At 37.4% G+C, this 14,116-nt stretch overlaps 1 protein-coding gene across 1 annotated transcript in view; it reads left to right on the plus strand.

The window, feature by feature from the left end:
* LOC133517028 (RING finger and SPRY domain-containing protein 1-like) overlaps nt 1-12,268 on the plus strand; it is a 31,757-nt gene extending 19,489 nt beyond the window's left edge. Inside the window, exons 9-10 of the mRNA XM_061850147.1 lie at nt 805-920; nt 2,037-12,268. Coding sequence (XP_061706131.1) covers nt 805-920; nt 2,037-2,124 — 204 coding nt within the window. The 3' untranslated portion in view covers nt 2,125-12,268. The remainder of the gene's footprint in view (nt 1-804; nt 921-2,036) is intronic.
* Nucleotides 12,269-14,116: the final 1,848 nt, after the last annotated feature.

A 14,116-nucleotide genomic window follows, 5' to 3' on the forward strand; every position in this document is an offset into this window, starting at 1 on the left:
TCAGGTTTATGACATCGTAAAGAAAATTGAATGCGTTGTCAGGAAGAGTCATCAAATGCAATTAAAAAAGAAAAAGTATGCATATGTACTACAATTTTTACCACAAAAATGTCAAAAAAGATTTTCAAAGATCCAATATATATAAAGACGAAGGATTACGTAGCATTCCAATATACAATGTTTTGAAAATAGTAATTGACTAGGGGGGAAAATGCATTCCGTATACCACCCGGGTGCGGGGGGTGACCCGAGTGGTTATGTGGGACTCCCGTCTAGGCTAATGGGGCCCACGGTATACCCACTAAAAACCCCCCTGTATGCCGCCTCGCCGCCCTATTGGTGGGGTTACAGGAACGCTTGCGTACTCATCCGCGACCCCACCGGCGGTAGCCGCCCACGAGCGACTCCTTCGCTAAAGCCCGAAGGCACTTCACGCGAGGCGCGCCAGATGGTTTGACGCGCCTTCCTCCTCGGCCTCCGTCCAGCAGTGTAGCGGACCCCCTCGAGCCCGCCACAAGGAGGCCACGGGCGCCCGCTAGAAAACTCCCCAGCGCCCGGCGACAGATGAGGTCAATGGTTCTGCCGCAAACCACAACTCGGCTGCAGAGGACAGGGAGAACGGCGCACCGTAACACCGACACTCCTCTTCCTCTGCAGCCCCACCAACGCCGCTACAGCGGAACGGCCCCGCCAGGGTTTAAAAGTGACCCAGGAGAACGTAACCATGGCATCAAGTGATGTTGGTTAAGTTCGGCAAGCCATTTCCGCATTTATTTATAAAACCCATATTTAATATTATTACAGGTTGTGCCTCGAAGGATATACCTGGAACAGCTCCGCTGCTCAAGCGTGAAGGAGGACTCCTGCACGCTTTGCTTCGACGACACCGCCTGCTGTGTGCTAGAGCCTTGCGGACACAGGTACGTACGGTCTAAAATCTAAGACCAGTATTTACCAATATAAACCTAATGAATGGTAAATGATTCATAAACGTCTGCCAAGTCTAAAAGGCCGTTGATAACCAATCGTTTATATCCGACCGTCATCGTCATTTAGAAATTTATGTTGGTTTAAAAGAGACAATAAATCATGATGTTTGCTTAGTTTTATGAACAAGGCCAATAAGGAAGTCTCTTCTCTGCATTCTGGCTTAAAGTGCTCTCGACCCACAAATTTGTAGGTACCACCAAAACGGTTGACACGTATGCTGGGCATCCACATTTATTTTATGCAATAAATTGACAAACTAACTGTTTAAGCAAATAAATTACAAGTAAGTAAATAAAAACTAAAAGATATTAAAAATAAATTAAATAACAAAAAACAAAATTTAACTTAAAAATACTGGATTGCGATGGTCAATCTTTGCGCGAGAAAGCCGCCCGCGCGAGTGTCACCTTTGGCCTCCCAAATCTCTCTCTCAAACGTTTGCTGAGTGCTTTGTGGAGCCCCCGTGCCCTCTACCCCTCGGGCCTAGTGTCTCGACGCCAAAGGCTATGAACTCGTAGTATGCGTCGAGAAAACTATATTTATTATTCTTGGAGCATTCTCGGACGTCAGCCGCCGCCCCAGCCGGTTTGCTGGTAGCTGAGAGGTGGTATGGGACGCCACTAACCGCCAGGTGGCGTCCCACACCCGCGCACGGCCCATCCGCCAGGGGATCAGCGACATCCCGTCGGGGCGCTTGCCGTCATTCTTTGCGATCTGGGGCTCCAGAGCCGCAGGGACGTACGCGCTATGTAATAAATTTGTAAAACGACATTGAATAACGCTTCTACGCCATTAAGAACAGAAAGCCGATGATAATAAACGTAGGATACGCTATGTGTATATACGGGTATTTTGCCAGACTATACATGTAGGTGGGAATCTATGTCACGTGTGCTCCACCGTTTTGATGGCTATTGTATTGTATTATAGTGTAGTCTGACGGCTAAGTTGTCACGGCATGTTTAAGCGATATTAATAAAAGGTGAAAATACGTAAAAATTGTAGCCGAGTAAAATTGCTTGAACCGTTTTACTTGTTGTCGACAGAGGTTTCTGCTCGCTGTGCACATCGCAGTTGAAGGAGTGCCCGATGTGCCGAGCGGGCATCGTGACCGTGCGCCGCGAGGAGACATGACAGGAGTCGCGCGACAGCGAGTCGAGTCCCAACATCACGCTCGACGAGTCCCCCACGCCGCCCGCCGAGGCCTGCGACTCCGAGGACCAGCTCTTCGACCCGCCCGCTGATCTCATATATCGCCTACACTAGGGCCATTCTTTACCTTCCACACTGTTAATGGCAATTTGTAAACCTTATTGCAAAGACACGATGTCACCGATGGCAAGTTAAGTGTTGCTCTCAGTACACTATACACTACTTTATAGCTTTGTTCGTAGCCAATAGATATCGTGGGATCATATTGACTACTATTATGTGCCAAATTTAAGGCAAATTGGATATTGAAATCATGTCGTTTGTTTCATGTAGCAAAATGTGATATTGATATACAAACAGGAATCCGCGGGGCAAAATTGTTTGACAAGTAGGGAGTTCCTGTATCGATAAACTCAACTATCGATGCTAGGTCTATATACTAGTGATCACTCAAGGGTTTGCTTGTAAAAATATGTTTTTATTAAGAGTAAAAAAATAATTAAATAATAACTAAATACTCTTCTTCGTTTTTAAGACAAGACAATTTTATAATTTTACTCATCCCAATTTTTTTCTTCGTGAATGTCTCATTTACTGTTGTTAAAGTAAACGACCAGAATTTGTTCCATATTTTCGGGCGTTAAGCGTCTCCGTCTTGGCTGATAAATCCATTTCAGGTGGCTAAATGATTTTTCAATTTCTGTGCAGGGGCATAACAATTTTTCATAAAGTGATCTATTGTACTTCGTCTATTCTTCGGTTTTAAAATTACTTGTTCACCTTTTTGTTGCATTTTTTTTTTTACTCTTAATAAAAACATATTTTACAAGCAAACCCTTGAGTGATCACTAGTATATATAACTAGCGTCGATAGTTGAGTTTATCGGTACAGGAACTCCCTACTTGTCAAACTATTTTGCTCCGCGGATACCTATGTCTGTTGATATCATAAAAATTCCTAAGGTACTGAACAAATTTATAGAGTAATTGTTAAATGACAGTTTAAATATCTTTTTTAATTCGTTATGTTACTTACAATATCAATACAAAAATTACTTTAGTGCTAGTACAGTCAGCGTCAAATAATTTTTAGCAACCAAAGTAGCCAAATAGTTCGGTACACCATATATTTAGTATGGTGTACCGAACTATTTGGCCACTTTGACTGCTACAAAGTATTTGACGCTGACTGTACAATGGTGCCTCGTAATAATTCCGGAACGAAGTGTTTTATAATCAATTAGGAATTCAACTTTTGTATGGATAAATGACAACGACAATATGTCTAACTAGATCCATGTTTTCACCTAAACAATATTGATACAAGTGTGTCGTTTTTTAATACCAAAATTTGAATTTGAAACTTGCGGTGGAAATATGACCGGGAGATGCATTGTGAGTTAGTTTATGCAGGTTCTAGCAAATATGTGAGTGTCAATGTCATGAGAAGAATACTGGACACTTAATTAGTTATCGGGAAACTATCGGAAATTCAAATTTCGATCATTAGCTTATTTGTGATTTTGTAGGGTAGAACCCAATCTAGAAAGGCTGCCGCATCAAGGCAAAGACAGCACTGTAAGTACCCTAGACAAGCCAGAGAAAGTTACATTTCCGTCTCTAATCAAAGTGAAGATACAATATCAAAAATAAGCAGTGACGTAACTCTTCAACCAGTAACAGCCGATTTTAAAAATTTAAACGATGATATTAACTTCCGATAACTAATTACTAGCACTTAGTGCTAGCATAGGTAGCACTATCCGTTTAGTCCGATCGGCAGAGAGGTCGGTGGCAAGCGTCGCTGTTATTATATTATTACTAACTGTTCAGTAGAAGTGTGGAATTAATGTTGTAGGTTAGTATTGCCGTAAACTGTACAATCAGTAAGCAGCGGTAGCGACGTGGTGGTACTCCGACGGGCGTATAAAATGAAACCAGTCACAAGAATTCTACATTCCTATTGTTGCAGGTGACTTAATGTTAAGTGTGGAGTAGGGAATGGTCCCGGTACTGAGTTTGCATGGCGAGAAACGGGAATTCCTGGATCCGGTGCTGTATGTATATAGAAAACCAGTACCGGGAGCACTCGCTAATGTGGGGGCCTAAAAGAAACATTGCTTCACGGTGGTGCTCGAGCAGGCCTAAAGACTGTAGATTTACTCTTTCAAATGATCCCAAATCGAGGCGTGACCGTCGCATTGGGACCGTTAATACATACTATATTTTTGCATTAAGATTATTTTTAGTTGGCAAAGTCATAATATTACGTTAAAATTACGACTGAGTTTTATTAAGTGAAGAGTTTGGTTAATGAGTTTCATTATATAGGTCATATCCGTCTATATAGCCGTCCGAATTTTAGTGTACTGTCCACTTGTTTGCAATATTTTTTTTTGATTCAACAAATATGTCAAATTACCAACGCATGCTATATTAACTGAATAAACAGAATTAATTTTGTATTAAGCATGGCGAACGATGATATTAAGCTTAGAATATATTTAAAAGTGAAAATAAATACTGTCTTGGGTGAGACTTGAACTTACGACATTTTATCGCTAGCCCATACTCTGCCATCTAAGCTACTAAGACCCTACCCAAGGACAGCAAACATATCTAACATAAGGACTATTAGGGCGGTATCCTAGCGACATCTACTGTAAGTCATATTGAAAATTCAGTAACCATGCGCTACCCCATACTAAATTTATTTTGTGTCCAGCAGCGAACGATGCTATTAAGCAAAAATAAATACACACAGTAAATGTTTCCTCTTATAAATTTATTCTTAGCTGAATAAACTCGATGTTACAGCCATATGCGTCTATACCTAGATATTTTTGTACCACGAACGTTGACGTCTAAGTGTTTTACAAAATAAAAACATCGACAGTCCTGTTATCGATAAGTGCCACTTCAACGTGATAGAGGTAATACAAAGAAAATATAGGGTAATAGGGTGCGTTAAAAATAGATAATAGTAACAAAACTATAAATTTATTTATATTTTACATACTTTAGAAAACAAATTGAAACCCTTTTGTAACTTTCTTTCTTCGTGTCACTGAATTAATTCTCCCATAAGTCACTCCATGATAAACACACAACCACACTGAAAGAAATGTTTGCATAACTGTAACAAAATTTTGGTTACTGTTTACACAAAAATTGGGACTTGCGAACTATGTGTTATATGTTACAAAACCGTGTTTGGCTATCAGTGTTCAGGTACTGGGTATACACTACAAAATAAGTTTGTAAATTTATGCAAAGTTTATTTTCTTATAACCGTAGTTTAGTTATTTAGTAAAGTTACAAAACCAGTTCGGCTATCTATTTTTTTCAGTGCAAATTGTCTTTCAAATTAACGCAGAATGATACAACGTACTATAATATTAAACCCAATTTTGATCCCATAGCAAATCTGTGTCTGTGACTCTGTATATGGCTACAGTGTAGGTGTATCTTAGTTTTTTATTATTAACGGTATCGCACTGATGTATTAATGACCCTCTTTCTCTTTTACTTAAATATGTATACGTCGTTGAAGTAGTAAGTATATACTTATCGATAACAAGATTGTCGATATTTTTATTGTGGTAAGCACTAAGCAAATTCTGTTCCTGCTAGAAAAATATCTAGGTATAATATGACAATCTAAAGCCAACCGAAAAGTTAAAATGTATCATAATGATAGATGCCAGTGAAAAATCACTTGTTCTTTTACATTATTTATTTTTTGATTTGCGTGATTGATATTGTCATTTTGGTACGCACCCGTAACGTTCAGTTGTAATCCTTATTTTGTTTTTACAAGGGGGAAAAGTTGTTGTTTAACTCCTCGTGCTTATATTGATACCCGAGAAAGCGAGAGATTTCAAAATTGAACCACGAGCGTAGCGAGTGGTTCGAAATGTAGGATTTAGAGAGTTTCAAGGCACGAGGTTTAAACAAACATTTGCTACCGAATGAAACAAAAAAAATTTCACCACACCAATGCGATTAAAATACTGACTCTAAAACATTACAAATCAAATCCAAAATAACGCTATTTTAGAATTCTAAATCATCACTTAAAAGTCGTTCCACCAGCCAGCATGTGGAATCAACTCAACATTTACATCTAATTACTGTGCCACTGTAGTGGAGAAGTAACTTTCTCATTCGTTTTTGAAGAATAGAGCGTATACGAGCTCGTGTGATGAGATTTTTATTAATCTATATGTATACTTCTGATTATGAAGACAAATGTAAATAGCTAATCAAAGTAGTTGTTCTTTCATAATCAATCGATGTGTAACATACGAAAAATGTTTATAACAAAAATATGCTATTTTTGCTACATGCATGGTTCATTCAAATATAATAGTGTACGATAGCTTCGTTATAAAAGATAGTTATATGCCTAGGTAACCATGTTAAGATTACCGAAGGCAAAATAAAGCAGTCACCGTCTACAAATGATATATATATATATATATATACATACATATTTAGGGCACTAGTATATTGTTAAGCGGCGCCTCGGGGATGAGAGACCTGAGTATAGAGATATTCAACCTCTAAGTAAGATAAATATTCCCTTTTTGCTTTAATACGAGGCCTTCATCATAAATAAACTACGAAATATCAATTTTATCTTGTAGTAATGTAAGTAGGTAGTCACGAGGGGCGTCAGAATTAGATAGTTTAACAAATTAAAAAATTGGTCAAATTTAATTAAAGTTGTATTTGAAGAAAATTATTAAAATAATCGAACGGAGGGATGAGCTTACGCCGAGGCCAGCTTGTTATATACTTGTTATATGCTGCGCCGTCAGTGTAGATGTGTTCATTCTCTAAGGCGCGCCCCACTCCGTATCTTTTTGCCTCAATGTGCAATGTGCAAATCTGTATGCCTTTTGCAAGTGAACATATCTATAACGGCATAGCATTCTCGGAAAACGGACCTATACCTACTTCAAAATTTAGAGTGCTCTGTGAAATTTGAAATCGTCTAATAACGAGTAAAATCTCACATTTGAGTAATGATCTTTGTTTAACAGAGAATGTGGTTTATCAGGCACAAAATTATTGACATATATCTGCGTGCACTAAGAATAGTGCTAATTCAGCGGTGTCACTCACGAATTAGAGCCAATCGTGAAGTCTATCGCAACTAGTTGCGACCAATCGCGCGCGTGTTGCAAACTCACCAACTAATCGCGTTTTGGCGTTAGACTGCACAATTGGCTCGTATTCGTGTGCGTGACACCGCTGTACTGGCCCCATTCTTATTGCCTGCAAGGCCTTAGATATATGTCAATGCACAAAATAGGTTAAACTTCGTTATTGTTAAAATAAACAATACAAAGCCATCCTTTACACAATAAGGTTACTGAAAATAGATTCAACTAGTGAATGGAGCTTATTTATATCGAGAATCATTTACTGTTGGTTAAAATGGTAAAGGCTGCGAGACGGGTACAGCTGTGGTACGAGTACAGTCACCAACGATGGGGTGGGGAATGCGTCAGGCTTATGAAAACGAATTGTAGATGGAGCTCTTCTAGGTACATAAGAAGGGTCTATCGTTGACGGTATACGTATAACAGGGACCCCTGTTTGTGTATAATAATGGAAACGATGCCACGTCGATATTCATATTGACAGTTGCCTTTTCCATTATCTTACACTGATATGATACATTCATATGTTTTCAAATATTTCAAAAAGTAGCTCGCCAACTGAGATGTTATCGCTGGTGACTTTACTTTGCTGTTACTGTACTAACGTGCTGTTGAATATATTTGTAACAGATTCGTTTCTTCAAACAATTGTAACACTCAATAAAACGTGGTTCAAATACAGCTCTTTTCGTTCTTGTGTAAAGATTTAAATTTAGGTAATCGTAACAGGTCTTATCATAATTGAATACTAGTATAAGATGTTGAATGATTAGTATTACGATCTTAATTTTTGTTATAATCAAGTATACGGTAAAAGTAATTGAGCTTTAAATTTTATAAGTTTCTCCAGCCAGAATTAGTTATCCTAAATGCTTAGGTTAAAGTTAGTTGTAACTCTTTACTTTAACCAAAACTTGCTGTCACAAAGTGCCTTGATGGAAACTGAAATGATCAAACTATAAAAATTAATTTCAGAATAAATTAGTTTTGACAATATGTTAAAGATCGGTACGACGACGAGCGATGCAAGGAGGAGCGTGTCAGGTCAACTTTGACCAAACTGCCGGAACGGACTTTCATATTTTACGATAATTACTTACAACAATAAGGCTTTTGTGTTGTGTATGACCTAATAGTAAAAATAGTCCATGCTTATTTTTTTAATGTAATATAATCTCGGTGACAACAAAGGTACCTTGTGAAATCTAGTTCTTACCTACTTAAAAATAGGAGTTACTAGGTTTAACCTAGGCATTTAACAAAACGCGTTTTAACTAAAAACCTGTCTATACTGTGTGTAGCATGTACATAAGTAACATTTAAATATGGGGTATTACTGCGATGTTCTGCCGTCAAAGTGCCGCACTAGCACAAATCGTAAACCATAGAGTAACTTATACATACTAATCATACTACACAGTTAAACAGTTTTTTTCCAAGTTTTCACAGATAATTTGGATTACAAATAAATATGACATTGATGCTAAAAGGCTGTTTGTTTACAGAGGGCCTACCGCGAAACGCGAAAATCGAAATTTCGTTATCTGCTTCTCTATCGCTCGAACATGCGAGAGTGACAGAGAGGGAAACGAAATTTTAATTTTTGTTTTTTTTTTGCGGTAGGTCCTCCGTTTGTGCTAGTGGTGCCCCCTACACAGAATGTTGCGTAATATTCCCTATTGGTGTCGAAAATGAAATAATTATTATCTGCCTTGATACTCTAACCTTTTTTTACTCACTGCCAGTTGTCGTCTGCTTTACCTACGTGCCCGCACACACATACTTGTTGAATGCCTTGTTATACACACAAATGTCTTCTATAGACAACGAAAAATGCCATTATCTACCGGTCTTCAGACTAAGACTTGGTACGGCGAAAATATCTTGAACATTGCTCTTTATTGAAGAGCCCTTATTACTGAAGTCGAAGTTTTGAATCAATTCCGGAGCAATTATTATTTTTCATAAGTAAATGTTTTTTCATTCGTATTGGGTATAGAGTTGTATTTTTTTAAGGTGGTCGAATATTCCTGAAGATCTCTCCCAATAGAAACTATAATAACTTCATCACAATGGCTGCCGTCTCATTATGGGAAGTGTGAGTTCCACTGGGATCATGTGTGCATTTTACGTGTGGGCTATCATTATCGAATGCATTATTATTAGCTACATTTAAGCAACAGCAATTGACACAGCTTGCATCTCAAGTTCGAAAAACTATTAAAAAAATTACCTAAATGTATGAGCGCCACAGGACAAATTGCCGTTTTATAATTATTACTAGGTTAATTTTTTATTCTGAAGATTAGGGTTCCTTCTCCTGCAAAATACCGTAAAACTAAGTTACTCTGAACCATTTTTTATATTAGATATGACACTTTTTGAGCAGAAAAAAAATATAACAATCTACAAGATATGAGCAATGATATGGTTTTTCGGGAAAACTATTTTGATTTAAATGAGTGAAAAAAAAAAAACTTTAATTCACCCCTATTTCTTTCAGTTGTATCCTTTTTGTACTGCAACTGCTTTATCGAAAATATATGAAACTTTTCAACCTTTCTCACAAAACACTAGAAAACGATTAGGTTTTCTTGCTTTTTGAAAATTCATAAAACTATGCCTCAATTCCCAAAAAAATAAGCCTAAATCTAGCCTAGGTTCCTACCATTACCTTGCTCTCGTCCGAGTCGTCCGTATAGTCAGTCCGGGGCAAGTCGTGTTGCTAGACAGACCTGTGCTGCGTTGCGCGCAATAGCAATTGAAATTCCATTTAAAAACGAATAGTTCTGCGCGCTCGATGCTTTCAATTGCTTGGAATTGACGGTTCCATCTGTCGGTTTTGACGTTCGGTCTGGCCTAGTGGGTAGTCATCTATTTTTGCCTAAGATCAAAACGCGAATTTCTCCAGGATGGTAGACATTTTCCAAGATGGCTGCGATTCTTTGAGGTTCCCAAAAGTGAAACGGTGTGGACATGAAAAAGGGCCTTTAATTTGCATACACACCGAATTTCAGGACTGTTTGTCCTATTCCGATTCCTATTGTGCTAAACGTTACATTAAACTGGTTTTAATGCCCTTGTGTGTAACGTATTCCATTCATCATCGAAGTCAACCTGTGAACCTGGGTTTATTAAATACCAGTCTTTGAAATGGTGCCCTATTGATTTTCCAAGAAAAAATACGCCGATTTTCGTTTCGCCGACAACGATTCGCTGACGGGTTCTTTGGCAGAGTAACGATTGGCAGAATGTCATTACGCATAATAGTCGTTTGCAAAAGTAGTCAGTAGAGTAGTTGATACGCATACGAGTATTTAATTTTCGTAGAATAAATCATTCGGTAACTGTCACATTTACCCGAGAAACTAAAATATTGATTGGCAAAACTTAAAGCTTATATGCTTACTTTACTCTTTGTTAGACTAGGACATGACTAGACAACTTTTAATTTGAATCTGATAAACATGGTTTTGATACATTTAATTATTTACTTATTTTTTATATTACCATAACATTAAAATCTATATAGCATAGGTAAATATAATACCTACGCCTTTGTTCATATCGAGTAGGTTTTTTTACACGTTTATTGAGTGTAGGAATGGGGCTCGTTAATTTACGATATATTGCCGAATAAGTATAAGAAGCAGCAAATTTTATAAACTACGACTATATACTCGTAGTAGGTACTTAGGTACCGCAATTCGTAAATGTATAAATAAACTTTAACTTTTTTCGAAAATAAAGATGTATAAAATGTGAAACTTTATTCGACTAAACGTTGCTTAAACGAAAAGATTACTCTGCTAAATGAAAATCTTCCAATTAGTTCTGCTAATTTACACAGAAGCGAACAGAGCCCCTAGTGTAAATTTATTCGATTTCGTAACGTGACGTACGCGTTTGCGTTAAGTCTCATTTTGTACGCTATCGAATAAATGTACACTAGGGGTACTGGACTGTGTGTGAGTCTGCGTAACGTTAGTCGACCAACAGTTAAATAAATAAATCACTCTCTGCGAAAAGATGTTCGGCGAATCGTTGTCTGCGAATCGATAATATGCTAAAAAATTGACCGAGAATCATTAGATACCCCTTGAAATAAGTATCGTACTTTAAAGTGTGACTAGACGACCTACCATGCATTGGGGCTCGTAGGCATGGAGTTTATGACCACTAGCAACTGCCCAAGGCGATACAGGCTGATACGAAATACTAGGTTGAAATTACGATTTTCTTGTGATAACAACATGTAACAAACAAATCGATGTACCATTTCATCCAGAAGATACAGTATAAAATGCTATACTTAGGTGATTATATAAATAAGTTTGATTATTTTCATTTTATAGAATTACGCGAAAATACGTCAACAGATGTAGTTGAAAATGATCATTTATTTTTGACGCTGATTGTTTTGTAAATGCATTATTTATATATTTTTAAAGATACGGATAAATTACAAACTAATCGTAATGGTAGTTATATTTCTCCCAATCAAGTTTATTGGTAGGTACCTAAAGGCAAACCACTCCGCTGCTTGATATTTGAATATTGTTGGTATCTGAATATAATATTCCGCATTAGCCCTAAGTTTTAAAGGCGAAAAGTATGTATGTTCTCATTCGAATGTTGTGTAAAAAAGCATGGAGCTTTTACTAGTACAACAAAATATAAGCTAAGAATGCGTGGGTATTGTAAGTAAAAACTGATTCATTTCATTTTTATTACTTTGTAAATTAAATGTTTGTGCAACTTGAAAGATATATTACGCCATGACATGTTAAGAGATTGTTGATAACGAGGAGAGATGTATTTAAGACACCATCTTGTTTTTCTTTGTCAGCACACCCTTCAGGTCGCATGTTATAAAAATATCGTACTTGCAACTTTTGGTTAGGTATAAACAATTATTTTCTTACGCAAATTATAAGAAAAAGTTATTATTACAATCCTGTCTTTTATTCTGTTTGGTTTCTACCTTTCTCTTCTTAAAAACCGTTAGACCAGCTATCAGGGGCCGATTAATCTCTCCTTTGAGTTACCGAAATGAACCTAAAGGGAACCGACACGTCTATTTTTTATAACACTCCATAGTAAAACCCTACTGAAATAAAGCGTCATTTTTAGGGTTCCGTAGCCAAATGGCAAAAAACGGAACCCTTATAGATTCGTCATGTCCGTCTGTCTGTCCGTTTATGTCACAGCCACTTTTTTCCGAAAGTATAAGAGCTATACTGTTCAAACTTGGTAAGTAGATGTATTTTATGAACCGCATTAAGATTTTTACACAGAAATAGAAAAAAAAAAACAATAAATATTGGGGGTTCCCCATACTTAGAACTGAAACTCAAAAAATCTTTTTTCATCAAACCCATACGTGTGTGGGGGGGGGGGGGGTTGTATCTATGGATAGGTCTTCAAAAATAATATTGAGGTTTCTAATATCATATTTTTCTAAACTGAATAGTTTGCGCGAGAGACACTTCCAAAGTGGAAAATGAATGAGAATGATAAACCTAAAGAAAATATATGATGTACATTACCATGTAAACTTCCACCGAAAATTGGTTTGAACGAGATCTAGCAAGTAGTTTTTTTAATACGTCATAAATGGTACGGAACCCTTCAGGGGCAAATCCGACTCGCACTTGGCCGCTTTTCGTAATGCAACTGTGTCATTTACCGACTGGGTCACGTTAAAACGCACATTTGACTAACCGAATGAATTGGTAATATTCTTGTAGAGTACTCCAACCACACGTACGCGTGCGTGTAGGTACGGTCACGTCTGAAAATATCGATACGAAAAAAGTGCCGAAAATATGTATACACGACTTTATTGCCCATATATTAAGGTAGCGTATACAAAATTTTGGCACATATTTGGTACCGATATTTTCAGACGTGACTGTACCTATAAGGCGCAAAACGCTTTTCGGGTTATTTCAGATGTAATCTACCAACATAATATTCGTACTTAGTGGCTTTGTGAGCTGCATAATAAATAGCTTGAAACTGAATAAATGTGGCTCCACCATTTAGAAAAAAACCGGCCAAGAGCTTGTCGGGACATGTTCAGTGTAGGGTTCCGTAGGTACCCGTACGTCAAAATAGGCTGCCTTGAGCCTAGCCTCGTGGTTATGAAAATGTTTTTTTCTAGTTTTTATTGTACTACCTACTTTGTAGCAATTGTAGCCGTAACTGATTTATTTATCCATATCAAAACTTACTAGCACTAATGATCACGGAGCAAAGCCTCGTTCGGAGGTTCCTAGTTGATTAAGTAACTGTAAAAAAACTTAATATAGACGCCCGAGTGCTCATCTTTCTCTAAGCAGGTACAACAGTCATTTTTAAAGTTACGTCATAAGCAAAATATATGTAGTTAGTGTCAAAGAGTAAAGTAAGTATAGTTAGTGTCATACACGATGACGCGCAGTATTGTCAAATCTAACCTTTGATAACATGACAGGCACGCGTCTTCGTGAATCACACGATCTATATTGGTGTCGTAAAAATAACAAGATGTCTGATATTGGTCATTAGCATCCCGAGCACTGGGGTCATATATTCAGAGTATAGTAAGAGTAAACCGTCTAGTACTGGCTATCTTCCAAGAACAGGGCACCTTATACTAAAATGGCTAAAATAAGCATTCTATTTATTTATTTTCGCAATTCAAGTAAAAAAAAAAATACTTGGATTGTGTTAGTATTAAAGCAAACCCTTTGTAGTAGTATAAGGTGGCCAGTGATAGACGGTTTACCCTAGTGGGTATTGAAAAAAAAATGCACAGG

Source organism: Cydia pomonella, chromosome 1 (assembly GCF_033807575.1).
Source record: "Cydia pomonella isolate Wapato2018A chromosome 1, ilCydPomo1, whole genome shotgun sequence".
Classification (NCBI taxonomy): domain Eukaryota; kingdom Metazoa; phylum Arthropoda; class Insecta; order Lepidoptera; family Tortricidae; genus Cydia; species Cydia pomonella.